Below are 26,909 nucleotides of genomic sequence, written 5' to 3' on the forward strand. Positions count from 1 at the left end.
CGTCTGAGCATTTTGAGTGAAATGCGGGGAATTCATTTCACCTCGGTCGTTTTGATAGCCGATCCCTGCATTGTTCACCTCATCTCCAAACTTATGCCCAGGGCTAGTCTCTCAACAGTAAATATTGCCATGAACGCGTGTCCAGTCGCGGATCTCTGGCCTCGTATTTCAACAGACTAAGACAGAGGGAAACCTGTCCCTGTTTCCATTGTTCGTGTGCACATCTGAGGGAGAGTAATGCACCATGTCATACTCAGGAAACCGTGGTCCGAAATGATCTTGATCTCGTAATGTCGAGCTGCCACTAGGAATGGGATAGGGATGGTAAATCCAATCTCATAACTCATTGCGTCCTGTTGTTCCTATTGGGTATTCGCTCGGACATTGTTATCTCAACCTCAGCGTGAGACATACCAAGGGGGTTACGTTAGTATGAAGAGTGGTTTATGGCTATCAATTGCTCATATAATTCGAGGGATGTAACTTTTGTATAATTTGAATCAAGGTGTGAGTTGCGGGGGGATAGAATGGAACCACTTCAACCGAGCAGAAAACAAATCCAGACAGTTGGACTGTCATCAATTCTACGACTCAATAATTCAGACGAGTCTCTGTCTGTCTTGTGTCTGCCTGGATAGTCTCTAATATCGTATTTTTAGCGCCGTGTTCTCACTAGACAAGGGTTCAATTCCTGCCCCCCCCCCCCCCCCCCCTCCCCCCAAAGACACTACTCTGACAACTGCTGCCTGTGGCGATGCATATTGCTGTGGCGCAGGCGCTTATTTGGAAATAGCTGATGCCTGGTGAGTTCAAGTATTATAAGGCAGGAGAAAGCCACACTACAAACAAACAACACCGTAATTTTTTGTTTTGTTTACTCTTGGCCGTTGTTTCCTGACCATGCCCTGTGCAGCGATCTACACCATGGAGGCAATCCTCGATCTTCAGATTGTCCCTCCTGGAAATGGCAAGCAACACTGCCTAGCCAGAACCAAAAAGTCTGGTGGCAAAGACCAGTGTAGCCGTGTGGTTGCCGAAAGAAAACAAGAAAAAGCCTGGTACCTTCTGCGCGAATGCATGTCGTGTACGGATCTAGATGATCAGGCGGTCGGGTGTCATACGGAGGAGCTCTGTGAGCTGCTCATTCATAGCGTTCATCAAGAGGAGCGCGAATCGAAAATGAAGGAATGGAGTTGGAGGATTCTCGAGTTCAGAAATGATCCCAACAACCGAAATGCCTGCAGAAATCCCCCACACCCCTTGGACCAAGCGCCTCGCGCCTTGCAGAGTGATCACATCCCTCTATACGTCATTGGTGATCCTGTCGAGTCAGAGGAGATTATGATAAGCAGCCCAGACATCGAAATCCGAGAAGATGTCTCGGCGGAGCGATACCGGAGCATAGAGGCCGATCAGTCAGGCAATGTGTCCACGAATGAGTCAATTGAAGAGATATCAACATCGAATACTTCCAGGTCTCATGCTCCACATCAGCTTTCAGAGACTTCGACGGTGTACTCGCCTAACCCCTTGTCCTCCTGTCTATTTGGGCTGTTGATGCACTTTGGCACCATTTGTGGACTTCGCGTTCAAATTGGCAAATCACACTCAAGCCAGAAGAGTGCGAATGGCTCAATGGTCTATTTGAAATTGGAATTAGGGATTTTGGCGAAATTCCTGCCCCTGCTATTGGTGGGAATTGTCCAAGTAAGTTTGCTCGCACTCAGAGCATATGCATAGTGATGATTAGTTTATGTTTGATGATATATATAAAGTTATGGAGTTATGGAGTTATGGAGTTAGCAGTTAATGTTGAGGAACTTGTTGATCTCTTTTTTTTTCTCTTCCCACTTTATCCTTTGGTCCGATCGCCCAGATTGGCTAATATGTACAATGTGATTGGTGGGATCAGATGTAGTGGAGTCATGACGCAAACAGAAATGGTAGAAGGGAAACATAGTGGGAAACATAAGGCATGGGAAGTATAGGAAGGGAAAGGGAAGGAAAAGAAGTATAGGAAAGGGAAGTATAGGAGACGGAATACCAGAAACATCCCGGTTAGCCTCGGGAAACCAGTTGAAGCATGTTGGGCTTCCCAACACCCTACATCGCCCGGTGTGAAGTGAAAGTTGAGTCTAGGTGATCCTTTCCCCACAGTGTCACCGTGTGAATCACTCTACCCCTCATATATACTCACTTTCTCTTCTTCTTCAACCACCACACAATGTCTCTCCCTCTCCGTTCATTGCCTCGGTCCTTCCTGCGGTCCTACGGGACTGTGCAGGGGTCCAGCGTGTTGTCCAGTCAGACTCAGATCCCTCTCACCTTGACTGATGCAACGGGAGCAACCGCCCCACGTACCACTTGGACTCGAGATGAAGTCAAGCAGATCTATGAGACCCCGTTGAACCAACTCACATACGCGGCCGTAAGTCAATTGGAGCAATGGTTGGAGGATCAACTGACCACTGTAGGCTGCCGTTCACCGTCGCTTCCATGACCCCTCCGCCATTCAGATGTGCACTCTGATGAACATCAAGACCGGTGGCTGCAGTGAGGACTGCTCCTACTGTGCCCAATCCTCGCGGCATAACACCGGCCTCAAGGCCACCAAGATGAGCCCCGTGGACGAGGTATTGACCAAGGCCCGTAACGCCAAGGCCAATGGCAGTACCCGTTTCTGTATGGGTGCTGCCTGGCGAGACATGCGCGGCCGCAAGACCAGTCTCAAGAACGTGAAGCAGATGATCACCGGCATCCGGGACATGAACATGGAAGTGTGCGTCACCCTGGGCATGATCGACGAGCATCAGGCCAAGGAGTTGAAGGAGGCTGGCCTCACCGCGTACAACCACAACCTCGACACCTCGCGTGAATTCTACCCATCCGTCATCACCACCCGCTCTTACGACGAGCGCCTAAAAACACTTTCGCACGTCCGTGATGCCGGTATCAACGTCTGCTCCGGTGGTATCCTCGGCCTAGGTGAGGCTGACTCCGACCGCATTGGTCTCCTACACACCGTCTCCAGCTTGCCCGCACACCCCGAATCCTTCCCCGTCAACGCGCTTGTCCCTATCCCTGGAACGCCTCTCGGCGACCGCAAGATGATTCCTTTCGACCGTCTGCTCCGAACTGTTGCAACCGCCCGTATTGTGATGCCCGCCACTATCGTTCGTCTGGCTGCCGGTCGCATCGCTCTCACCGAGGAGCAGCAGATCGCATGTTTCCAGGCCGGTGCAAATGCCGTTTTCACCGGTGAAAAGATGCTGACCACCGACTGTAACGGCTGGGATGAGGACAGTGTCATGTTCAAGAAGTGGGGATACTACCCCATGAAGAGCTTCGAGAGGGCCAAGCTGAGAGTCGACCCTGTAACGGCAGAAACGGAACCCGAGGCTGCTGCGCCGGTCGTAGCTATCCCTTAGATCTAGATGAGCTTAAGAAACATGTTGAATCGTTGAGAAGAGTGGACTGTGTAGATGTAGACGCACGAGTAGAGGCAGTGGTTCTTGGAAGATATTCCTCCACGTGACCGGGGCAAAACATGCAGGAACACTTCCTTCCTCTCATCTTCCCCTGTTTACCCCGGGATATTCATCGAATGTTCCATTTTCTGTGACGCCAACTGTTGATCGGCGCTCCACTGTCAAATGGGCTACTGCCGAGGCCCAGCCGGACGCACGCTGTGATTTCAACCTCCATCAGGCCATCTTGCCATCATTATTGGACATCAATTTTACCACAGCGGATCGCACTGGTTCCCTCTTTAGTCTGAACAGGCTCCAAAATGGCCATTCAGATGTCCTCGAGGGATTAGCCGACTCCGAGGCCTCTCTGCGGAGAACTTCACATGTGGCAGCCGCCGATCGCCGCCTATTTGGCACCGTCCACGATCTCCTGTTCATTTGATGTGTAGGTTTTGTTGGGGTAAATTGATCCACAGGTAGATCCCGCATCATGGCTCTATTCACATGGGTCGTGTCTGTGCAAAATGATATAAACCAGATCCACGCCACCAGGAGTGGCCGCAAATCCACCTAAAATGCCCACCATGGATTCTAAATCGATGTCCAAAGATTCGATGAAATCGACATGGCGAACTGCGCCTCGCAGTGAGTGGAACATAAACCACTGGCTGCTGGATCTGCTCAACGCCCATCCTCAAGACCTCAACAAGGAAGTGCCCGTGCACAGCAAAGACGAGAAAGTCCCGTTTATGCCTCAGTGGTCTCTACAACGCTGGGTACTCTTCTACTCTGCACTTCCACTCCTCCTCCACGAAACATATATGGCCTACACTGGCCGTACTATCGGACCAATCACCGCCTTCAACTTTTACTTCTTCGCCTTCAACGCCACTGTCATCTACCAGGTGCACATTCTCCGTCGTCTAGGCCACAAATATGGTTTCCTTGACGGGGACAAGCATGAACGAGATGGCGTGCCCGACGTAGGCGTGGCCAAAGTAGTCACATCGCTCTACAAAACCACCGGGTCTCGCCTTATCCTCTCGGTCTTCCTTTCCTACAATGCCAGCCAACGCCCCTCGGAGATGTCGTGGGCGTGGCTTCCGCTCGAAATTGGTCTATACGGCATTGTTCTTGACTTCTGGTTCTACTGGTACCACCGCTTGATGCACGATGTGAGCTTCCTCTGGAAGTTCCACCGCACGCATCACCTGACCAAACACCCTAACCCCCTACTAGCCGCCTACGCCGACCATGAACAAGAATTCTTCGATATGGTCGGCGTCCCGATGATGACCTATTTTAGTCTTAAACTTATGGGTCTGCCGATGGGCTTCTATGAGTGGTGGATCTGTCACGAGTACGTTGCCTTTGCTGAAGTCTTCGGGCATAGTGGACTGCGTATGCATCTCACTGTACCTTCGACACTGAGCTGGCTACTTCAGATGTTTGACTCGGAGATTGTTATTGAGGACCATGATCTGCATCACCGTAAGGGGTGGCGTAAGAGCCACAATTACGGTAAGCAGACTAGGCTGTGGGATCGCATTTTTGGTACTTGTACCGAGCGTATTGAATCTGCGGCCGATAATGTCGACTACGAGAACACGGCTAAGATGCCTCTTTTCTGAGGCTATCGGGTTTACATTCGTCTAGACGTGGAAAAAGAGGCGGTGATTGCGAGTCACTTGTACATAGCTCAATCTTATGAATGATGTCAACATATATTATATTGCTACTTTGCTACTCGTCTAGATTGTGTTAGTCTACCCTTGGGGATTGAGTAGGGTGTACACGAGTGGTTTGGTTTACCCGGCCTTTCCATATTAGGCGCACGTGTTGGTCATAGGTCTGACCTGACTCAAGGTTTGTTATATCAAACTGACATACCACACCTGACATATATATCGTCCATCAGAGGAATGCGTACAAGTATCATGCATTACCAAACTACCAGGTGTCATCTCTCATATCTAAACCACTTGCATAATTCGAGCTATATCTACTCAATACTTATATGGATGTCTGATTGAGCCTGTGTTTATTTCTCCTGAGAGAAAATGTAAACATCATAGGTAGTCAGAGCATTTCCAAACCGACATCATTATCTCTTCGTGCAATATGTTCTACTGACTAAAATCTGACACCTGCGAAGCACAAAATTTAATAGCAAGAGTCTAAGCGATCTTCAATGTAGATTCGATATTGGCAAATCTTGTTAATCTCCAGCCTCCTGGAGATTCTATCACCTTCCTAGAAGGTACACAACAATTAATACACTTTTCTTCATTCTGAATACTTCTTTGCATAAACCAACAGATTTCATGTTGGACAGGTGCACATAACTTACGGAATATACAGGTTGAATTCTCGGCAGGGATGTGAAAAAGGACAAACTTGCAACATCTCTAGTGCCTTTCTGCAGGAAACGATTTCGTTGTACTTCCGTTTACGCTTTTTCCTTTGGAAGCCATTTAGGAGACGCCATAGATGCTAAATATGGGGCTTACATCAAGGTTTCGGTCGGTAGGCCGGATAGAGTCGGTCGAGTATCAATAAAACGAGGCTTCACGGAAGACGCTGTGCCTGAAGTTTCTTTACAAATAAACCTTGATTGGCGTTCAAAGCGCATGTCTACAGCTAAATTCGATCGGTTGAGCATATAAATGACAAATACTTCAAGATCCATTCCGGAAGATTATCCAAAGAAGGATGAAGCCCGCCAAGTGACCGGAAAATCCGACCAGACATAGAACTGAGCCAAGGTTATCTGTCTGTATAGCTCTGTAGTGGGTACTTGCCACCTTGACTATCGATTTGGGCGTCCCGGACGCTCGGTCTGCTTCCAAATTTTGGAACTTCATGCAGACCTAAACAATGACTGTTTCAGATCTTTGAGTTTGTGCTAGACTTTGACTATCGATATTGTACACGGAAGTCGTTGTCAAGATGCCTGGCCCCGCTAGTTCGCCGAGCGTTGACCTGGCAAGTATATCCGGGGCTTGTGTCAACATCAATAGTGCTGACATCTTGTGGGTACTTTCTTGGCCTGAGCTTTGAGTGACCACAAGCTCAATCAGGCTCTAGTGTCAAACAGTCGCCGAGATTTTCTCCGGCAATGCCGGGTTCCCACACAATCTCGGTTATAATGCACATATATTGCTAAGCGTTGAGCTAATGTAGGGCAGTCGCGTGGCCTAGGTGTTTTTATTCCGTCTGCATGGTCCAGTCAACGTTCACTATCGGGTTATTGACAATAGTGATTGGCTTGGTCTCAACCCCACCTACGTACGCTAGTCAACATCGGTAAGCCAAATCCCGACTGAACCAACGATCGATTTAGCGTGTATTTAGTGCAGAAACATAGTATTGTCCTGCCTAACTAGGTAAAGTCCAATAATTATTGATAGGTGGGTATAGATTCGTGACGGCGTACACTAAGTGACAAGTCTAGAAATAATTCTATGTAGAAGGAAACACCCGATCAACAACCTCAAAGCTGCCTCACAGACTGAGGCAGCTGCTCCTCGTCGGAGAAAACAGAAATCTCGACCTGCTTCGTAATTCCAGTACCGTCAAAAGTAGGAGAGTCCGGATGGCCGCCGACGCTGGTGCTGGTATGCGCGCTTTGGTGTAAAATGTGATCCACACTCCCATTCTCCAGATCAGGCTTGAACTTGCGTGTGCGTCGCGACTGGTTGGTTTCGTTTGGGTTCGTTTTGCGACCGGTGAAAGGACCGCTGAGTTCGTAGGAGCGCGAGAACTTGCCGCTGGAGATCTTGCGAACAGAGGAGATGATCAAGGGTCGGATGCAAGGGATAGAGGAAGTGATAATAATGATTGTGTTTTCGATGTACCCCCAGCGGATGAGCTCAATGCCACCGCTAGCACCGATATTTGTTATACTGGGAATCGAGTCGAGTTTGGTTGTCTTGATGATAGATGCGATCATTGCACTGATCCGTTAGTACCTCGCCAATGCCCGGAGGAGAAAACACTTACACAATACCCAGACTGAGCAGAACGATCAGACTGACCTTGATCCGGAGCTTCAAATTAAGATTCCAGAACACAAGAGCCGGAAAGACGGCCAAGAACAGATCGGTGGCCGAGTTGAATGTGTTGGAAAAGTAGGCGAACTTGATGATAGCGTTTGAATCACCGCAAGTGGTTGAAAGAGCGACAGCTGGATCCCATAGAGCAGCGACATTGCGACAGATACTCAAGGGAAGTACAGCGGAGGTGATATTGCCCGCAAGCTGAATGATCATAAATGCCCATAGCAAGCCCTTGTATATCTTGTTTGTACCGAGGAGAGGTAGAATGTAGAGAATGAATGCGGAGCGAGCGAAGGTAGTACTGAAGGTGACGATCGGGACCTGGATGGCAATGTATTTCAAGACCAATTCCTGATCAATCCGAGGGAGGGTTGTGAGATCCTTGCCAAAGCCATGTCTCACGCACAATGTCAAGAAGACGGTTGAAGCGATCGCCAAAAGCTAGACACGTTAGCAAAGACACAAAATAGCCAGAGGAAAAAATAGTACCTCGGCGAGGATCATCAAGGCATCGTCGAAGCCAAACCGTTTGATTTTAATCTTAGCAAAGACTCGTAAAAAGACGATCACCGCGGCGATGATCACCGCGGCCCAGATCCCCTTCTCCAGGGCTGGGCCAAGATCCTTCGACATGTTGTGGAGATACAAGAATTAATTGAAGATCATTGTTGAGACAATCCCAATCCTTTAATAAAGCAGGGGGTAACGCCTAGGAACCCCATGTGCTGCAGGTATGCCGGAAAAGAAAGTCCAATTTGGAGTTGAGCGAAAACCCAAGGTTCGAGTTGGTCAGAAACCCCGGATAGACCGAGAAAAGGGAATGGAAAAGACGTGGAGAGAGCCAATAGAGTCAGCTCATCTCCTGGCCCAAAAAAATGCCGGTGGATAGACTAAGTATTGGCCTGTGAGGTCTTTGAGATCGGCAAACTCTGATAGATTCAGCTTTGAGTCGTCCGTATAACAGAACAGGTTCTACGCCGGATGCGTCGTCTCCACTTAATCTATTAAAATGAGATGGATTAATCTGAATTAATCTAGAAACACCGGTACTCAAGTCTGCAGCCGCTAGAAAATTTTAACCCCCAAAATTTGAGACAAGTCAAGCCACCAAAGTCTCGTTGATTAAGGAGAGAAGCCCTAACGGGCGACGCCTGAGTTAGGGCTGACTCCCGGCTGGCTGTCCGGCGCGGCGTAGTTGGTGGCGTTGAGGCCCACTTTCATATGTAACTTGTAATATGATTGAAGGATCCAGTGTCTCTGTGCTGAGACAATTCGATCTAATGCCCGCGCCATGTCTGTGAGAGCCGTGGGAGTCCGAGGCTTAAACTTGTTGCTGGGAGGCAATCTCAACATCCTCATGTTCCGGTAGATGTGGATGGGACAATTATCCATGGAAGCCCAGCCTCTTCGGCTACTGTAGATCACATCTGCCGCAGAGTGAACAATGTGTATTCTGTAGATCTCCCCCAAACCCCAATTCCCGAGATCTTTCACAATCGGTTCATCGCGGTGGAACCCCGGTGAAATTCCAACTCCACCGTCAATATACAGACTAGACGCACTGGGGAACACCTCCGAGTAACTCATATGATTCCAGAATCTTTGCATTGACCATGGGAATCCGAGACTGAACATTGTCTGGTATAAGTAACGTGGTGATCGGCAAACTCCTCTCCATTCTTCAACCTTATCCCTTTCTTCATCTCCACCACCATGAAGGCCTGGACATTGACCTCTCTTCTCGCTGTCCCAGCGATTGCTGGTGTTTGCCATGTGGCTCGCGATGCTGACTGCCACTGCCTGCCCAGCGACAGCTGCTGGCCTGCCCCTTCCGCTTGGGCTTCGCTGAACAGCACCGTTGGCGGTCGCTTGATTGCGACCGTGCCCATTGGTACTCCTTGCCATGCTCCCAACTATGATGCCGCTGCCTGTGCTGCCCTGCAGGCTGAGTGGTATGAGCCGCAGCCTCAGTATGTTCATTGCCCTTGAATACGTTAACCAAAGCTAATCGCCACCAGCCTGAACTCGTCTTCATCGATCATGCAGACGTACTTTGCCAACCAGACCTGTGATCCTTTCTCTGCCAAGTCTAAGCCTTGCACTCTTGGCAACTTTGCCAGTTACTCTGTGAATGTCTCCTCCAGCGATGAGGTCATTGCCGCTGTCAACTTTGCCCGTGAGAACAACATCCGCTTTGTGATCAAGAACACCGGCCATGAGTAAGTCTTCGCATCCTTCTATGCTCCAACACAACTAACATGGTATAGTTACCTCGGTCGCTCCACCGGTGCTGGTGCCTTGTCTGTCTGGACCCATAACCTGAATGACATCGAATACCAGGACTGGTCGGACTCGGACTACCAGGGCCCCGCGTTCAAGGTCGGTGCTGGAGTTGTCGGCTACCAGATCCTCGACGCTGCCCACTCCAAGGGTCTCGTCGTCGTTACTGGCGAGTGCCCCACGGTCGGTCTCGCTGGAGGCTATACTCAGGGTGGTGGTCACTCCGCCCTCAGCACCCAGTTCGGCCTCGGCGCTGACAACACCCTCGAATATGAGGTTGTCACCGCTCATGGAACCCTCGTCAAGGCCTCGCGCTCCGAGAACTTCGATCTCTTTTGGGCTATCAGCGGTGGAGGTGCCGGCAACTACGGTGTTGTCATGTCCATGGTTGTCAAGGCTCACCCCGATGCCATCATCTCCGGTGCTGAGGTTGCGTTTGCTTCAACCAACATTTCCACCGATGTCTTCTATGAGGCTATCTCCCAGTTCCACGCTCTCCTCCCGGCCATGCTTGACCAGGGTGTCACCGTCATTTACCAGATGGCTGCTAGCTTCTTCAAGATTGCCCCCATCACCGCCTACAATCAGACCTCCGATGATGTTAAGGCTCTCCTGAAGCCCTTCCTCTCGGCCCTGACCGAGCTGGACATCAAGTATGCCGCCACCTACACTCAGTTCGACTCCTACCACGACCACTACAACAACTACATGGGTCCCCTCCCTTGGGGCAACCTGGCCGTCGCCACCTACCAATACGGCGGTCGTCTGATTCCCCGTAAGACCCTGGAGGAGAACTCCAACGGAATGGGTGCCGCACTCCGCAACATCACCCAGAGCGGCGTTATCGCCGTTGGTGTTGGCATGAATGTGACTGCCTCCACAGGCAACATCAACAACGCCGTCGCACCCGCTCTCCGCAACGCTGCGGTCACCATGCAGATCGGCACTGGCTGGAACGAGACTGCCCCATGGTCCGAAATGGTCGCCGACCAGTACAAGATCACCAACGAGTACGTTCCCCAGCTTGAGGCTGTCACTCCCAACAGCGGCTGTTACCAGAATGAGGGCAACTTCCGCCAGTTGAACTGGAAGGAGACTTTCTTTGGTAGCACCTACTCGCCCCTGCTGTCTATCAAGCGCAAGTGGGATCCAACCTCGTTCTTCTATGCCCTGAAGGCTGTTGGCAGTGATGCCTGGAATGTTGCCGAGTCTGGTCGTATGTGCCGCGCTTAGGCAAGCATGATTATGATGCGATATGCCACGTCAAAAGTGTTAAAGTGGTTTAGATATTTATGTATAGATACTCCATATAGTAATTAGATATGTTTTTGATAATGAATTTCTTTCAATTCAGTCACTACCAAAATGGACATCTAGACTGCCTAGACTTCTCTGCTCCACTGTCCCCGGGAATTTACCGATGGGGAAGCTAAGAGCCATCGCTAAGCTCAAATAACACTTTCCCTATTAGGTTTAGCAAGGTACAGGTCAATATATCCACGGCTAAAAGGCTGTCAAAAGGCAAGTCCAAACATTCATACATCTCTGTGTGTGGATATGCAAAATTATGCATTTCGCTTACTTCGCTTCTCGTTCTGTGTTCTATTTTCAGATACTCATGCAGTATTATTTTCAACTAAGACATAAAGTAAAATCATGAAAGTAAAGTTATGCTGAAAGATGCTTAAACAATGCTAATATCTATAAACCCATGAAACCCAATATATGGTGCAGATAACCCACTGTACACCGTGACATTTAATAGAAGCAAGTCGATTAAGCGTTGCTAGCGCAAGAGAAGCTGTTGCTGGAAGCATCGTCATGGATAGCCTTGCCAGAAACATAGAGACCAAGACCACACATGCAGCCACCAATCAGAATGATGAGAACATTGACCACAGTAAGGAAAATCTTCCTAGGCGAAGAGAACCATTTTCCCTTGTTGATGTGCAGCCAGTAAACACCACCAAGACCGTAACTGAACCAACTAGCAAACAGAGAGCTGATCAAAGAAAGGAGGTCGCTGAAGACGGGAATAGCGTCCGCAATGATCCAAGCGATAACCCAGCAGGCGAGTGCGATGGCAACCCAGGATCCGACAGCCGTCAAATCACGCTTGTGCATGCGGTCGGTTCCACGGAAGAGGCGGACATAGATATACTTGAGACCGATGTGGCCGTTCACGACACCAGCGCCAATAATCTAGAATTGTCAGTACGTCAACGTCAACTGAGGTAAGAGAGACAGCTTACGGTTGGGATGGCAATTCCGTAAGCAACCTTCTTCAACACGGGACCGGCAGATGTCAGGGCAGGAGATGCGACATCCTGGCCAACATAGTAATAGATGACAATCGCAGCCACGGTGTAAAAGACGATCTCAAATGTCTGTAGCATAACAAGAGCCTTAGGGAAATCTCTGGGCTCCTCCATCTCCGCAAGGAGACCGAAGAAAGCGACATGAGCGCAGTAGGCAAAGACAATGTTGGTGACTGCGCTGAAAGCGCGGAATAAATCAGTGTCAATGGTGGCTTTGAGGTCAACTCCGCCCTTGTTCTGAACGCCGACTCCAATCATAGTGATCAACACGGCAGTCAAAATACTGACGAACGCTAAAGACATAATTAGCACGCATTCCATGTTCCACGGGTCGAATCCACATACACATGCACGAGATATAAGTCATATTCTTCATAGTCCGTGGTAGAGAACACACGAAACAGATCACGAATCCAACAGTCGTAAAAACCATGGTGCAGGTACCGTGTTCGGTAACAGTGTTCATCATGACACTGAAAGTCAAAATGTGACTACCCATGATAAAAATCGAGAAAAGGAGTTGGCCCAGACCAAATAGCTCACGTCCAAAAGCACCAAACAAGACCTCACCAGCGTCGGCCAAGTTCTGAATATGGGGATATCGGGCGCGGAATTGATGGATCGTGTAACCGGTATAAGTCGCGAGAATGCCCAGTCCAATAATGAGGACAAGAGCAGGAGCGAGACCCAGCTCGGCGAGAGTCTTTGGCAGGGATAAAACACCGAGAGAGACAGATTCGGCAATCATAACTAGATGGGGTCAGAGGTCGTTCGAAGTGAGTTTTGCGCAGTTGATCAGCACTTACACATTCCGGTTTGCCTAGAAGCGTATAATTAGCATGCGTATTGTTATATGGTCATCCCCAATGCGCCACTTACCACCACTTCATGGTCTTATATTTGACCTCTGCACCTTCCTCGTTACCAAAGGCATCCTGGTATTGAGGAGAAACCTGGTCCTCTTCCATGTTCTTTTCCTTCCATCCTGACTCAGAGTCAGTTGGGTCATGATGCGGAGTTACTCCATTCACAATCATAATGTTAAAGCAGAAGTAAGGATGGGGAAGGGATAGAAATCAAAATTATACGAAGAAGAAGAGAAAGAGAAGAAACAGGTCTTGTATGTGTAGAAAATTCTTGAGGAAGGTGGAGCTCAACGTGACACCCCGGGGAAGTTGCCCCGAATTCTGGGGGCCAGGGCTCCTGGAGTAATTGTATTTCTATTGCATTGTGTTCTATGCTTAGGGTTTTTGCTTTGATGTCGGAGTATCGAAGCAGTTAAGCCTCGGTGGAGCTCCTGGGCGCGGAAGAGGTTGCACTAAGCCCACTTTTGTAGTTCGACAGCCAACCAGGGCGTCGGCATGAGAGTCTTATTATCTAACAAGAATCGGCTCTCTCGCATGGGCCGCGAATAGCCGCATTAAATTTGACACCGGGCCAATGCCGAAAGCAGACTCTTCAAGTTGTTACTAAACGCCAAGCTTATATAGGATGATCAGGTGCGTTCAGATTTCTTGATCTAAAATTGACATATATGCAACCACTGGAGATTCACAGATAGCATGCACATGTACTATGTATTGAAGCCGATGGCAAATTTCATGACTTCATTTGAGCTCGGGTGGCACAGAAGCCTTCTAGAAGCATAGTAACCAAACGTGGGCTGCTTCGGCTTGAAGCGTCCTTTCGCCACAGAAAAAAAACTTTTAGTCAAGCATTGCAACTAAGGCCGCCTAGAAGCGCCAAACGGCCTTGGCCGTTCTCTGGTTCAGGAACTCGGCTTTTGTGACAGCCCCGGGTGTCGGGTTGCAGGGACCAGAAGAAAAACTCAGGGGTCAGTGCGAGGGACAGACGGTGGATGACTTGTGTCATAGAAACTAGATTACTGGGGAAAGCCCCACTGGAATCTATGATGTTTGGAGAGGCCCAAATCCCTTCAATTACGGCAATCTTCTCGCAAATTCAATCACGGTAATTAGGTCACACTTTGTCTACTTCGGCATAACTCATCATGAAAAATTACTCCATATTTTGGCCCTCAACTCTCCAGTTTCTCCAAATCTTCCCCGGATGACCCCAGGATACGAGAAAACAGAACGTAATTAGAGTCCAAATCCCCGAGCCATCTTCTTCCACGATGAGTTCATTCTTGAATGCACCCCACGCTTTGCAGTTAGCTTGGAGATTATACGAGTCAATCAGTGACTTGATCTCATTGTATTGTTCCACAAGCTGGATTGCCCCTTCCAGTGTGCCATCCAATATGACAAGGCATCAGCCAAGCACCCAGATTGTCGGTTTTGAGTGCAATGACCCAGTATCCATTCTCAGGCAGCATAGCCGTGTCATGACTCGGCGGAGTGGCAGGTGTAGTGACGTTCCCAGTATAAGTCCCACTTCCGCGAGCGAGCACCACGAAATCGTGGCCATGAAGATGAATTGGATGCGGGACCGACATCGATGTTTCGATGACAACATAGATCCACACATTCTTGCGGGAGAGCTCAACAACACCACTAGCATTTGCCCAGCTGTGGTGACCCCGATAGACCTCCAAAAGCATTGGGTCCGTCCGATCAATATGTATCGATGTTGAATTAAGCTTCCACCGGTACAGACTATCTCCATTCTTACCTAGCGACACTGGCTCGGAATTGTTATAGAAAAGATCAAACACGGTTTCGGAGACAATCGGGGTTAAATTCGACATGTTCTCATCAACAAAGCTGTTGATATAGCTGCAGCCAGTGGTGGTAGGTGTTAAAGGCGAGTCACCATAGTATATGATTCCCATGGCGTTGGTTGGGTTCGCATTCTCCGAGCAGGCATTCTGGGGAATCGCAGTCAGCTAGAAGCTTTTGGCAACTAACACTTGATCGCCTTTCACAATGACATCGTATCGTTGACTTAATCTGTCATTGGTATAGAAAAAAGAGCAATGTATACATGAGTCTCACCCATAATTACGTTCAAAACGTTCGTCTTGTATGACTGGATTGGTACAAGGTCATTGGCAATGAGTGTCATGGTTGTGCTGGTTATAGAGAATTTGAAGTGCGTATCACAGGCACATTCACCAGCCGCAGTCGGTAAAAGCTTTCTTCCGTGAACGAGGCATTGAAGCGAGTCCCAGTCTGATTCACAGTGCCATCAGTACCGAGGACATTGGGTAGCATCTTCGTCCTGGGAAAACATCTTATGGGGACAACGTCTCATCTGTGAGAACCCCAACCAGACTAGGTCACTAATTGTACATAAATGCGCCTATTAATATGCTATCCAAGGGTGTCCGCGGGGCGTGCAAGGCTGCCTTGGTGGACATGGTTCGGAGAACAAAAATTGAAGGCCCACAGGCCAGCAAAAGAAGCAGGATCGTGCCTAGAATGTGGGTTCAATGTAGAAAGACTGAACGCGACAGCAAAAACTGATCCAAATAGCACCACTGTTTAACAGATAGAATAGTATTTCGGCCTACTCCACTACTTTCGGTTCTTTTTCACATCGACCTTCTCATCACACTTTTGTTACGATTGGTTTTTACTTCACGACAGAATCATGATATGGTCAAAGTCCCTAGGTCGCAATCGTCTCGCCCTCAGGCTCCGCTATGGCTGCCGTCGTGATCGACAATCGCAACTCGGAAACCTACAGTTTGTATGCTTATGATGAAAACACCGCAGGACTTCCATTATACTATGGCGATGGCTAGTATAACACAGCCGTACATAAACCACTGGAACTGAACTATTTTATAATGATAAAATAGGCGACGTGATCATCGCCAACAAAGCCCCAGACAATGCAACTAATGTTGGCCAGCTTGCCTGTGAGAGCTCCTGAGAACATTAACACATTGAATTAATTTTGACTTTGCGATAGTAAACCCTGGCTGGATCTTCTGGTCCACTGGTAGGCAACCCGCCCAATTCAACCGGTTCCAATTCAGGCAACAATACCAACACACTACCATTCTCGAACCAGCAGATGTTTGTCCCTAGTGCGGACTCCACCAATCATCAAGTTGGCTTTATAAGCAATGCATCTTCAGGGGAGATAGCCTCAAAAGTCGTCTGGTACGGATATTTCCTGCTTGTGGAGGTCGATGGTGGCAGATATACCTCCTTGTTCTGTGCCAAAAAGAACATTTAGCAGGAAGGTGCCTTTTCCTTGCAACCTTGCAATAGAAAATCATTGAAAATTACGATGAGGATACGGAGTACCATACAGTTTCGATGAGATCGATTGCACCATCAACTACCAAAGTGATTCAATGACAGCTAGATCTGAATCTATACTATGCTTAGCAAAGCGAAGCTGTGCTTGACACGGCTTTTTGTTCAATGTCATACTGATTATCCTATTTACCTCCTTTAAACCGCAGAAAGAATGCGCCACTTCTTTATGGAGACTTTTTGGGGACTAGTGACAAAGAAACCAGCTATAGTTTTTGTCTGCCTATGGTGAAGGATGCAAGAAGAGCCTATATGTTGAATGTTGCCAGTGATACATGTTTGCTAGTGGCGACGTTTCCTAGAAGTGAACTTGAATCAAGAACACTCACCTTCCTTTGGTCTTCGTTATACAATGGTTCTCGCGAGCAACAAATAGGATACGAAACGAAAGGCATAGTATCGAAAGTATCCCCTCTACTGAAGGACGTATTATTAATAAGGCATTTTTACTTCGTTTTGTTAGGGATACTTCTTTTTCGTATCCGCTCATCTAATTAGGCCATGTATTTATAGTTATATGTAATGTGATGCTCAATTGACACCGCCATATCCTTCAACTTCAACTTTAGACTAGCTAGGAACTGGAAGATTCTGGACATGTTAATATGGTTGTTAGAATGTGCACGCTATCCAGTCTGTGTATGGCTCTCTTTGACATAATGCACCGGATACTTTAGTACCTACTTTTCTTGTGACAAATATGAAAAAAGAAATCGGACAAACAGATTCCTGGTAATCAATGCGTGGCGCATTATTGACGTGTGAAGACATCTACAGGCGATGCTTTGAACTTCTTTCGTCTCGCCGTGACTTTGCCCTTTTGCGACATTTGTGCACAAGATTGCGCTATGGGTTGAGGTTGAGGTTGATCTTTGCTTTAGGCGCCTTCTTGCTACTCTTAGACAGTAAATCTTTGTTAAAAGAGATGTATATGACTGATTTGAAGATCAATTCGTAACCATCTATCACGTTGTAGTGATCAGACTTTCGCCACCTAGTTGCCAGTCAGAGGATTCTACTTTCATGGCGAAGCACTGTTCTGCTCGTGGTGGTGCTTTACAGAATCACATAGATGAAACTGTTCTATTGGAGTTTTGGGATCATAGAGAAAAACGATGGATATACCCCGAAGCATTTGGGGAGAGAGCCTTCGTGCGCCAAATAACGACATTGGACCCTAAGCCCTGATTGTCAAGTATCTTACTTTCTTACAGACTTAGTCACCACGAGAGTCTGCAGTATTTCATTAAAAAATTCTAATGAACCATAGTCCTTTAATACGTTACAAAGAATAAATTCAAGCTAGACTTGTTCTCTCTGGATTCACTCTTGATATGACATCAAGACATTGCATTGATTTCATATTTGGAAAAGCCCCTTAGATCTACTCGGAAGACATTACATTCCGGAAAGGGGTGTGGCAGTGTCAGCACTTGGCGCATCTAAAAATAAGCTCGCCTCAAATTGACACGGTAGCGCCAAGAGCCCTTTTGACGCCCGTGACATTCCGCGCGGCGGAAAGGACTTGGCATGTTGGCCCCTGTCTAGGAGAAATGACAATATTTCTTGCCAACCTGAATGCATCGGAAATCTTTCGTGATATGTGACTACAAGGGTGTATTCAAACAGAGGTTGCGAAACAAGGGATTTCTGTGCGCAAAAGAAGGGAATTCCACCTGTCTGATTTTGAGTCCGCAAAAGCAATGACCTGACCAACTACCTTGGTCAGGCTGATTTATCATGTCTCTAGGAAAACTTGGAGTTCGTTTCCTAACCGCCTGCCCCCGGGTACGCCGGGAAGGGGGGCGGGGTAGGGAAGCCCATTCGCGCTTGGCATTTACTGCATCTCGTTCCGCAAGCAAAGAACTCAATGCCAAGCGCCCTAAAACTGGGCAGTGCTCAAGTCAGGCAGCAGAATTTGTCGTGCCAATGTCTTGGAATATGGATGAGTCCCTTTCTCTTTGTAATCCCGCTCATACGGTGCCTCTCTGCCAAGTGCCTTGTTTCGCAGTGATGATTCGTTACATTATAGGGTTTATTGCATTATTGCCCTTTTGTTCTAGGCAATGTACATTCATATTCCTGCGTTGCTCTTAATGCTCACAAATCCTGCTCTCCATCTCTCACTCCCATGTATTTTCTCCGATGTCGATCGCCCGTCCGCTCGCGTCGAATGAGGCCTGTGATCCTTTCAGGGTGGTTGACTGCCCTTTTTACCTGTCTTCTCGTTCAAAATGCCCTCGCTATTGACGTCAACCCTGATGACGAGAGTAGGTTCATTCCATAGGCTACCCAAACACTTCAAACGACTTACACGTACCTCCCCGCCAGGCTCCCTCAAAGATGCTGCCAAGACCGTGGCCTCCGCCATGATAGATTTCTACAATGACCGCGACTCGAAAGACATTCCAGGTAAAATGGACGGTACCTGGTGGGAGGGAGGTTCGATGTTTATGACCCTCATCCAGTACTGGTATCTGACAGGCGACAGCCAGTTCAACGACGCTATCCAGGAAGGGATGTATTGGCAAAAGGGCGAGGACGACTTTTTCCCCAGCAACTACTCCCAGTACCTTGGTAATGACGATCAGGTATTTTGGGGCTTAGCGGCGATAACTGCCGCTGAAGTGAATTTTCCAGAAAGAGAAAATGAACCCTCATGGGTCTCTTTGGCCGAGGGTGTCTTCAATGGACAGATTCCTCGCTGGGACATGAGCAGTTGCAGTGGGGGTTTGCGATGGCAGATATGGCCCTACCAGAATGGCTATGGGTTGAAGAATGCTATCTCCAATGGGGGCTTGTTCCAGCTTTCAGCACGTCTCGCCCTATATACCAAGAACTCGACCTATGCTGAGTGGGCTGAGAAAATTTGGGATTGGAGTGCGTCTACGCCGCTATTAAGAAAAACTTGGGTTATCGCCGATACCACTTCTACCGCTGCAAATTGTAAAGATCACGGTGATCATCAATGGACTTACAATTATGCTACGTATATCTCCGGTGCGGGATATATGTATAACTACGTATGTCTACCACCTTCCCCCAACAAGTTAATTACCTGGAAATTCAAGCTGACTGGAGTTATAGACCAATGGCACCGAAAGCAAATGGCTAGAAGGCGTGACTGGACTAATGAAGACATCTGATCAATTTTTTCCCGATTCCGGTTCAAACCAAGTCATATCTGACATTACCTGCGAGCCAATCAATAAGTGTGATCGAAACCAGAAAACATTCAAAGCCTATTTTACTTCCTGGCTTGGATTCATGTCACAGATAGTACCGGCCAATACCACGGCAGAAATGATGGCAAAATTCAAGAGCTCCGCTGTCGCTGCCGGTCAACAATGCTCTGGCGGAAGCGATGGAAAGCATTGTGGAATTCGCTGGACGAAGAAGGCAGAATGGGATGGAACTTTAGGTCTGGAGCAGCAGATGTCTGTTTTGGGTGTTCTTAACGCTGTCATGGTTCCATTCAAGGCCGAGGGTCCCTACAACACCGACAACGGTGGAACATCCCAAAGTAACCCACATGGAGGTACCAATACCAAGGATAGTTTGGGGCCTGAGCCTATCGAGACAGGCGACAAGGTTGGCGCGGGGATATTGACAGCGGTATTTGTTATAGTCTGGGTCGGGGCTGTATCTTGGATGGTTAAAGGCCAATAGATTCAACTTAATGGGAAAACTGTAAGTATATGTACATTTAAGCTCTTGAGATACCGCGAAATTCAATGCGTTCAATGATATTTCGTAAGAATCGCGGGCTAGTCACGATAGTGGAATGCGCCATGGTAGGTTAAGTTAAAGAATAAGCACTAGTCATCACGTAGTACGAAAAATCTAGACAATGAAGGGACTTTCTCGCCAAAAAGAATTCATCCGTGGTCATACGAAGGCCAAAGTCACGTTGGCCGATTCAGTAACCAGGCCCAAGACTTCAGTTTTCTCAACATAAGATATAAAAGAGTCGCATACGACATTACTAACTACTAGCTATATATTAATCGTTACCTGAGCACCCTAATTGGTACTAAATGTAGTGTAGAGGATTGTGGTTCGCCGAATAGAAGGTTGGAATGTAGGGGAGATTCTAGAGTACGTCGCCCATTTGTACTCAAGAGTGAATGGATAAGCTTAAGGATCTTATGAATGTACTCTTGCATTGGCTAAGGCTATGCTGCTCTATACATATTGACCGTACATGTATTGTCTCGTTGAATCGATACCAATATAAAAGTTTGCCTGCCTTTGAAAACGCCACTAGCGGGTCTTATAGGCTTAAAGATATGCCTAGCATACCTAGTCAAAAGCTAACAACGAATCAACAACGATATTTCTGTATCGTATCAGCCACATGATGTTGCTCCAATGTGATCAGCTGTCCCTTTTTGATTGCGTCGGAGACGTATGGTTGGCCACAAATATCTCTTTAGAAAAGATTTGAGAGATTATGAAGCATCTCCCTCTACGTATTATCCGGGCGACTTGACTACGTGCTTAAAAAGATTTGTATATGAAAGAACTTCTCCATTCAAATAGCGTTCATTAAGTCACAGGATTTGAATGTAAAGGCGCCATGCGTGGGTGGAAGCGCGACTGGGGAAGTGTTACGGTACCCCCCCTGGATTGACAATCCAGTAAGGTCTTGATAATGGATCAAATGTTGATTTCAACACTCAGGGATGATTCGGACAGGTGATGTTGATGAAATTTTGCTTTGCATTCCATATTTACAATCACGCGATGCGGTTGGGATAATACGTCGCAATCACTAGTATCGGAAAGACTCATGTGTCAAAAAATCAAAGAATACTTTTAAGCTGATTAAAGCATAAGGCATATGAGCTTTAAAGCACGAAAAACATCTTTCACACCATGTCTTCTTCCCGTTTCGGGGTTTGGAGGGGTGCCTTTTTACACCAACGCTTCCAAGCTCTGGAAGTGTCACCCATCGGAATAGAAAATGGCAGAGAGTCTTCACAGAGGGATTGTAGAACGGAATAATATCCAGCTAAGCTGGCAATGAACCCGAATGCACCAGCAGCGGTGATAAGATTCGCACTGATTTCAACCAACCCGTCGCCCAAGGCAAAGCTGGATGCAGCATCGAGAATGAGACACAGCTCAAGTCCGAGGAACAGAATGATGTAGACAATGTTCCTGTTCGGGAATATTAGCCTTGGCGTCGGGAGTATGCAGATTGAAGGTACTCACAGAGCGCAGCTGGCCAGCAGGAAAAAAAGATTGAAAACCGCCCATACTAGAGGCAATGTCAGAGGAAAAATATATGACAACGAAAACACGTAACTTACTCAAAACAAAGAAGCCGAGTGCGTTGTGGTATTCCGAGGTATAACCGCCATATGCTTCAGCGATGCCTAATGACGGAATCAAAATTACCCCGTAACCCCCATAGAATAATGCTTGATGATGAGATTCCAGATAAGCCAATCCATACTAAATGATATATTTCGTGAGACAAACCATATGCAGAAAGAACCGTATAAGAGAATGTATTCCCTCGGACCATCTCCCACTGTGCGGAAATGAGTAGACCAATTCCAGCAACGAAGCAAAGATCACCCATGAAGATTGTTTGTGTAAAAACTCCACGAAATTTCATCATGGCCAAAGACAGTGATAAAAAAGTGGTAGCAAAACCACCCATCGCCAAAGGCGCCTATTTAGACGAAGATAGCATGTTAGTACGTACCCTGCATCTAACTCCCAGGTAATTCAAGGCTCTTACGGGGTTGGCGAGATAAGCTCCAGGCTTCATGGTCGATTGTGCTGGCTTCGAGACCATTGTTTCATTTTCCTTCTCGGTTGACATTTCTTCGGATAACATCGGTATATTGGCAATGAGTCTTCGGCGAATCTATCACAAATCTTAATTGTCTTTCGATCTCTAAATGAGACATTTATGCTGTTTCTTTCCGAATCGATGGACCCGGACAGACCCGAATCAATTGATACCCCCGAGGTTGTTTTGACGATTCGCAGAAGAAAAGCAGTTTTATGACAAATTTGAACCATCAAAAATGTAATAGCATTGGAGACTGGCGAATACTCCGTGCGGGATTTGTGGGTCTCGTCCCCGCCTTCCTGGGGTGGCCACTTGAAAGGAGGCCCCGCCAGACTTGCGGCCGATTTAGCGTTCAATTATTTGATTTCCATTACGCTACTCTTGGATACTCCAACATCACAATTTATTAGTCGACACCGTATCATAGGGCGTTGAACGCTCCTTATTTGTAATTAAGGAGCCGCAATTCTAGATGTTGAGACAAACTCGACGTTTGTAAATGAAAATCATATATTCTACGTCTATTAGCGCCCACCCCAACCTGTTCACCTATTTGGCTAGTACCTTCCCGGTTCATCACGTCGATCTTGATCTCCCCGTGTAACAGGTAACCTTGTCTTTTATCAGGTAGACGTCCTGTCAATCAGGTGAAGTGTAAAGATAATAAGTGGTCAAGGAATAACAAGAGAAATGATTATCTTAATAATACAAGATTAATATCTTAAGATGCGGAAGTTCTTCTCTGAATAACTTCATCCTTTATAATATAGATATAGATAAGCAGTAATAATGGGATAGTTGATAAAGTAATAATGGAATAAACATAGTGGATGTTCATAAGGATGACATAATATATTGACGTTTCAAAGATCATACTTCTCGTTGATGTATGACGATGACTATAATTATAGCAAGGATGGGTGTAGTCATGTTGTGTGCAAAGGTTTGGATGCCGTTGAATAAAATTATAGACCTATTTCACGCCGACTGGCTCGATCGGGTTAGTCCCGCGGTCCTCGAGTAGTAAATTGGCCACTTCTCGTATAGTATGCGGCCGAGAGTAGCTCCACGGTTATCTAATGATATAATCCATTTAACAAGCTTTCTCCTCTAAAACCAGTCAATTTGATGGCTGTTAGCGAGGGTTTCTTCGCGACTTTCGACGCCGGAGATGCGGCGAGTAAGGGTTGTAGCCGATGAAACCTGAAAAATCAAGGAACCTCTACTTTATAGCTCAATTCTTTATTTCTTTCTTAAAATCACCAGAAAGAACTAGGATAGACACTATCTCTTTCAATCCCAAAATAAAGCCCCTCGCTCTCCTTTTTATACTAGCCGGCTGTGCTATCGCCCGCACCCGTCTCTCGTTCTTCCTCTTAGCACTTTAGACCCTTAGTGCAGCAAGCAAAACGAACGCGTAAAGGTCAACAAAACCACAATCGCGGCGCACGACACGGTGCTTTACATTATTATTTATAAAACTGATATGGAGATAAATCGGGTTTAGCTTTTCATCATCTATATCGAAGTCAATATCAAAAGCCAGTGGCTCCAGGATCCTTCTCAATAGGCAGCTAAGGGTCAGAGAATTCAAGAAATGGTCCCTTCAAATGATGCCTGATCGCGTTCTGAATCACTTCCCGATTTCAGCTGATTTAATCTACCAGAACAGGATTGACTGGAGCCCTAGGGCCTGTCTATAGGATCGACTACGTTCGTCCACTATTGGATATATAGATCAATGTGCAAGATTAGTCTAGGTTACAGGAGGGTGTCGCCTTTTGATGACCGTTACGGAATAACAGTGCCATTCAGGTCGGTCAAAAAAAAAGGAAGGAAAACATACATCACCACGGAACAGTTAGGATTTGCTAGTGGTCACCCACCCAACTACTAACCTGCCTGCGTTGGGCTTATGCGCGGTTAATAATTCGGTTGGTGTCGCCCAGGCGAGAAATGGATGAATGTGCTACTGACTGGGTGAGAATCAGGGCGAGAATCAGCCCCAAGTCGCGCTACCAATGAACTGTCCCCTTAGCTACGGGACGATGAATAGTCTTTGGATGGGATTTCTGTCAACAAATCTTATCCTATCATTTTATCCAGTAAATACTGCTTAAATATGCATCGTCCGTCACCTTTTTACCTACTAATCAATCAACCAACCCAAAAGTCTACTACGTTTTCCCGATGCAAGTCAATTCGCCCGACTCATTTAAAGCCATCTCCATTGATCATATTATGATACATTTTTTTCCAGACATGCACTGGCCTAGCAAAGCCCTCTTCGTCCCTCTCAACTTTCAGTATCCTCTCAAATCCCTGCGCTTTCAACTCATCCTCAAACGGTGGCCTGATTTGGATCGTCTTATACATCTCTCTCAATTCTTTATTCTTCTTTGAAGCTTTCGCATAATTGCTCATAGGCTGCGGTTCCACGATGAGATAGCCCCCCTCATTCAGTATGCTACGTATGTGCGCAAATAGCGTCAACATCCCGGAGTCCCCGTTGTTAAGATGTATCCACTTGGTCACAGAGAGCAGTAGTACAACGTCGAACTTGCCCCGTGCGGTACCCGTGTACGCGGACGCATCTACGAAGTCAAAGTGCTCAAATGTGCACGGCCCGTCCGGGTACGCCGCCTTCGCCTGCTCGACCAGCCACGGATCGATATCGACGCCGACTGAGGCGGCCGCGCCGCAGTGCGCTATCGTCTCATGGGTCAGTTTACCCGCGTTGCAGCCTAGGTCTATGACACGCGCGTTGCGGAGAATATCTGATGGGAGAATGGAAAGACGCTCGTCCGGAACGGTGGGTGCCCGGAACTTAGTGTAATATTGGTGGTAGTTGCCATGGCGCGCGGCGAGGTGCGTAGCTTTGAAGCGCTCTGCTTTGGAAAGTTCTGTTGCAGGGAGGGGATGGTGATGACATGCTTCTGCCATACTTGGAGATAGTGCGAGCAGAGAGGCACGTGTTGGTAATGATATTGATTGTGTCGAAAAAGAATTTGTGATGATGTGACTAACGTTAGATTTTAGTACACTAGATAGGCCATATATTAGGATTTCAAGGTCTTGAAATTTTGTGATCAAAGTTTCGTTGCGCTACCGAAAGGTTTGTAGGGTTTGCATACTCTTTGTGCCTGAGGCTCTAAATACTTGTCAGTGCTGCATTCATGAATACGGATTGAGAACCGGAATTATAGTAACTCCGAATGAGCGGATTACTAATGATGAGCATAGCATAAATAGCAAGAAATAGCAAGTGATAAATGACAGAGATTTCAATGCCCTTATTGGCTGAGCAAGTTACGGAAGACAGCAAGTTCCAACACTATTTAGGCTGGGGCTTCTTAGTGTTATTATGAAGGATGGGTTTTAGATTAAGGCTGAGCAAGTGTTTATCGCTTAGCATTAGATACTCCATATAGCTAGTTCCTAAATACTATCTAATAGAAACCATACGATCCTTACAGAATCTCATTGATACCTCATTGGTCATGTGATAGATACAAGTGGGTCTAAAATTTATACAATCTTAGTCTTAGTCTAGCCCATGGAGGCATAATGTGTCCACTGATTAGATCTTCCCAATTTCAGGAAGGGAGCAATATTTCCCGAAGTACGATGGCGGAAAAGTGTGAAAAAAAAATTCTAAGGAGTTCAAGAACTCAATCCTTTCGGGATATACACAAGATGACGTCAGCTTTGCTTACTGTTTTTTCCCGCGTCTTCGCTACGTGTGCAATTAACATCCATACCGAGGTCGTACTCAACATGCCATTCAGACAGGCGCTTCAGGGCATTATCGATAAGGTAGACAAGGCTTGGGAGGAAATAAGCCATCACGCCCCTCAGCCTTCCCCACCGCCTATTCCAACTTCCAGCAAACCACCACTAGCTTATCAGGAACAGCACTCGCAACCCCAGATCTACTGGCGGCCCAATTTGCATCCTCAAATACCGGTGTCCTCCAACTTTTACCACGAACAAGGTCAGCATGGATGGGGCAACAATGAGTCGCAGAATTATATCGACAGCCCGCAAAACTCATTCCATTCAACCCAGGGCGATGCGGTGATCGTGCGCGCTTTGATCAACCACGGGCATCCTGATCCTGCCCAGAAGTTTACCAGCGCCAGACTGTCGAGTCTCCAGACCCTCGGCCGGCCACGGGGCTGTCTGTCGGCCAGGATTACGGCGCCGGTTGCCCGAGGTATCTGGCCTGCCTTTTGGCTGCTGCCTAAAGACCCCTTCAAGTGGCCCGAGGATGGTGAAGTCGACATAATGGAAGCGTGGAACGGCAATGCTGTCAACCACACTTGTCTACATTGGGGCCACTTCAGCGGCCAGGACTGGAACAAGCATCGCGTTATCGAATCCCCCATCCCCAACATTAGCTCGCCGGCGGGGGTGAGATACGATTTTATCTGGGATGAGGACGAAACAACGGGCCGGGGGCGCTTGGTCTGGTTAATTGATGGTATGCCCATCATGAGGGCCGAGAAGCCGCCTGGCACGAGGAAGATGAGTGAGTTCAGAATCCTTATCAACATCGCCGTTGGAGGAAATGTCTGTCAGGGAAACATGCCCCACGATGGATGTTACGAGACAGTGGTTCGTGAGTTGGCCATGTGGGACGCGCCGCCTGGGGGTTGGAAAGAGTTTGACAGGGCTTGGAGGAATTCCAAAGACGGCAATACCATGTAATGAAAGGAAGGAACTTTAAATTGCGAAGTAAA

The 26,909-nt window shown here is 47.4% G+C and overlaps 13 protein-coding genes across 13 annotated transcripts; 6 read left to right on the forward strand and 7 right to left on the reverse strand.

Annotated features, from left to right (window-relative positions):
- Window positions 1–924: 924 nt before the first annotated feature.
- On the forward strand, window positions 925–1,740 carry N7508_007265 (uncharacterized protein; the record flags this gene model as incomplete). Its single annotated transcript, XM_058465329.1, has 1 exon — window positions 925–1,740. One exon carries the CDS (start codon window positions 925–927, stop codon window positions 1,738–1,740), a length of 816 nt encoding a protein of 271 aa, XP_058319182.1.
- A 484-nt stretch (window positions 1,741–2,224) lies between these two features.
- On the forward strand, window positions 2,225–3,428 carry N7508_007266 (biotin synthase; the record flags this gene model as incomplete). Its single annotated transcript, XM_058465330.1, has 2 exons — window positions 2,225–2,428; window positions 2,475–3,428. 2 exons carry the CDS (start codon window positions 2,225–2,227, stop codon window positions 3,426–3,428), a joined length of 1,158 nt encoding a protein of 385 aa, XP_058319183.1.
- A 626-nt stretch (window positions 3,429–4,054) lies between these two features.
- Window positions 4,055–5,101, forward strand: N7508_007267 (sterol desaturase family protein; the record flags this gene model as incomplete). The annotated part of the gene is made up of 1 exon (XM_058465331.1): window positions 4,055–5,101. One exon carries the CDS (start codon window positions 4,055–4,057, stop codon window positions 5,099–5,101), a length of 1,047 nt encoding a protein of 348 aa, XP_058319184.1.
- Window positions 5,102–6,963: 1,862 nt separating this feature from the next.
- N7508_007268 (uncharacterized protein) lies at window positions 6,964–8,161 on the reverse strand (the record flags this gene model as incomplete). Its single annotated transcript, XM_058465332.1, has 3 exons — window positions 6,964–7,426; window positions 7,473–7,969; window positions 8,018–8,161. The coding sequence occupies 3 exons, from the start codon at window positions 8,159–8,161 to the stop codon at window positions 6,964–6,966; spliced, it is 1,104 nt and encodes a 367-aa protein (XP_058319185.1).
- Window positions 8,162–8,665: 504 nt separating this feature from the next.
- On the reverse strand, window positions 8,666–9,163 carry N7508_007269 (uncharacterized protein; the record flags this gene model as incomplete). Its single annotated transcript, XM_058465333.1, has 1 exon — window positions 8,666–9,163. One exon carries the CDS (start codon window positions 9,161–9,163, stop codon window positions 8,666–8,668), a length of 498 nt encoding a protein of 165 aa, XP_058319186.1.
- A 78-nt stretch (window positions 9,164–9,241) lies between these two features.
- On the forward strand, window positions 9,242–11,041 carry N7508_007270 (putative isoamyl alcohol oxidase; the record flags this gene model as incomplete). The annotated part of the gene is made up of 3 exons (XM_058465334.1): window positions 9,242–9,498; window positions 9,547–9,747; window positions 9,796–11,041. 3 exons carry the CDS (start codon window positions 9,242–9,244, stop codon window positions 11,039–11,041), a joined length of 1,704 nt encoding a protein of 567 aa, XP_058319187.1.
- Window positions 11,042–11,584: 543 nt separating this feature from the next.
- Window positions 11,585–13,163, reverse strand: N7508_007271 (uncharacterized protein; the record flags this gene model as incomplete). The annotated part of the gene is made up of 5 exons (XM_058465335.1): window positions 11,585–12,010; window positions 12,061–12,419; window positions 12,472–12,876; window positions 12,933–12,946; window positions 13,006–13,163. 5 exons carry the CDS (start codon window positions 13,161–13,163, stop codon window positions 11,585–11,587), a joined length of 1,362 nt encoding a protein of 453 aa, XP_058319188.1.
- A 1,175-nt stretch (window positions 13,164–14,338) lies between these two features.
- Window positions 14,339–15,153, reverse strand: N7508_007272 (uncharacterized protein; the record flags this gene model as incomplete). The annotated part of the gene is made up of 2 exons (XM_058465336.1): window positions 14,339–14,974; window positions 15,094–15,153. 2 exons carry the CDS (start codon window positions 15,151–15,153, stop codon window positions 14,339–14,341), a joined length of 696 nt encoding a protein of 231 aa, XP_058319189.1.
- Window positions 15,154–15,164: 11 nt separating this feature from the next.
- On the reverse strand, window positions 15,165–15,448 carry N7508_007273 (uncharacterized protein; the record flags this gene model as incomplete). The annotated part of the gene is made up of 2 exons (XM_058465337.1): window positions 15,165–15,309; window positions 15,381–15,448. 2 exons carry the CDS (start codon window positions 15,446–15,448, stop codon window positions 15,165–15,167), a joined length of 213 nt encoding a protein of 70 aa, XP_058319190.1.
- Window positions 15,449–18,531: 3,083 nt separating this feature from the next.
- Window positions 18,532–20,027, forward strand: N7508_007274 (glycoside hydrolase family 76 protein; the record flags this gene model as incomplete). Its single annotated transcript, XM_058465338.1, has 3 exons — window positions 18,532–18,628; window positions 18,690–19,381; window positions 19,446–20,027. 3 exons carry the CDS (start codon window positions 18,532–18,534, stop codon window positions 20,025–20,027), a joined length of 1,371 nt encoding a protein of 456 aa, XP_058319191.1.
- A 1,202-nt stretch (window positions 20,028–21,229) lies between these two features.
- On the reverse strand, window positions 21,230–22,194 carry N7508_007275 (uncharacterized protein; the record flags this gene model as incomplete). Its single annotated transcript, XM_058465339.1, has 5 exons — window positions 21,230–21,521; window positions 21,576–21,621; window positions 21,674–21,818; window positions 21,862–22,041; window positions 22,111–22,194. The coding sequence occupies 5 exons, from the start codon at window positions 22,192–22,194 to the stop codon at window positions 21,230–21,232; spliced, it is 747 nt and encodes a 248-aa protein (XP_058319192.1).
- A 2,184-nt stretch (window positions 22,195–24,378) lies between these two features.
- On the reverse strand, window positions 24,379–25,110 carry N7508_007276 (class I SAM-dependent methyltransferase; the record flags this gene model as incomplete). Its single annotated transcript, XM_058465340.1, has 1 exon — window positions 24,379–25,110. One exon carries the CDS (start codon window positions 25,108–25,110, stop codon window positions 24,379–24,381), a length of 732 nt encoding a protein of 243 aa, XP_058319193.1.
- An 834-nt stretch (window positions 25,111–25,944) lies between these two features.
- On the forward strand, window positions 25,945–26,877 carry N7508_007277 (glycoside hydrolase family 16 protein; the record flags this gene model as incomplete). Its single annotated transcript, XM_058465341.1, has 1 exon — window positions 25,945–26,877. The coding sequence occupies one exon, from the start codon at window positions 25,945–25,947 to the stop codon at window positions 26,875–26,877; it is 933 nt and encodes a 310-aa protein (XP_058319194.1).
- Window positions 26,878–26,909: the final 32 nt, after the last annotated feature.

Source organism: Penicillium antarcticum (assembly GCF_028974205.1).
Source record: "Penicillium antarcticum strain IBT 31339 chromosome Unknown utg000006l_segment0_segment0, whole genome shotgun sequence".
Taxonomy (NCBI): domain Eukaryota; kingdom Fungi; phylum Ascomycota; class Eurotiomycetes; order Eurotiales; family Aspergillaceae; genus Penicillium; species Penicillium antarcticum.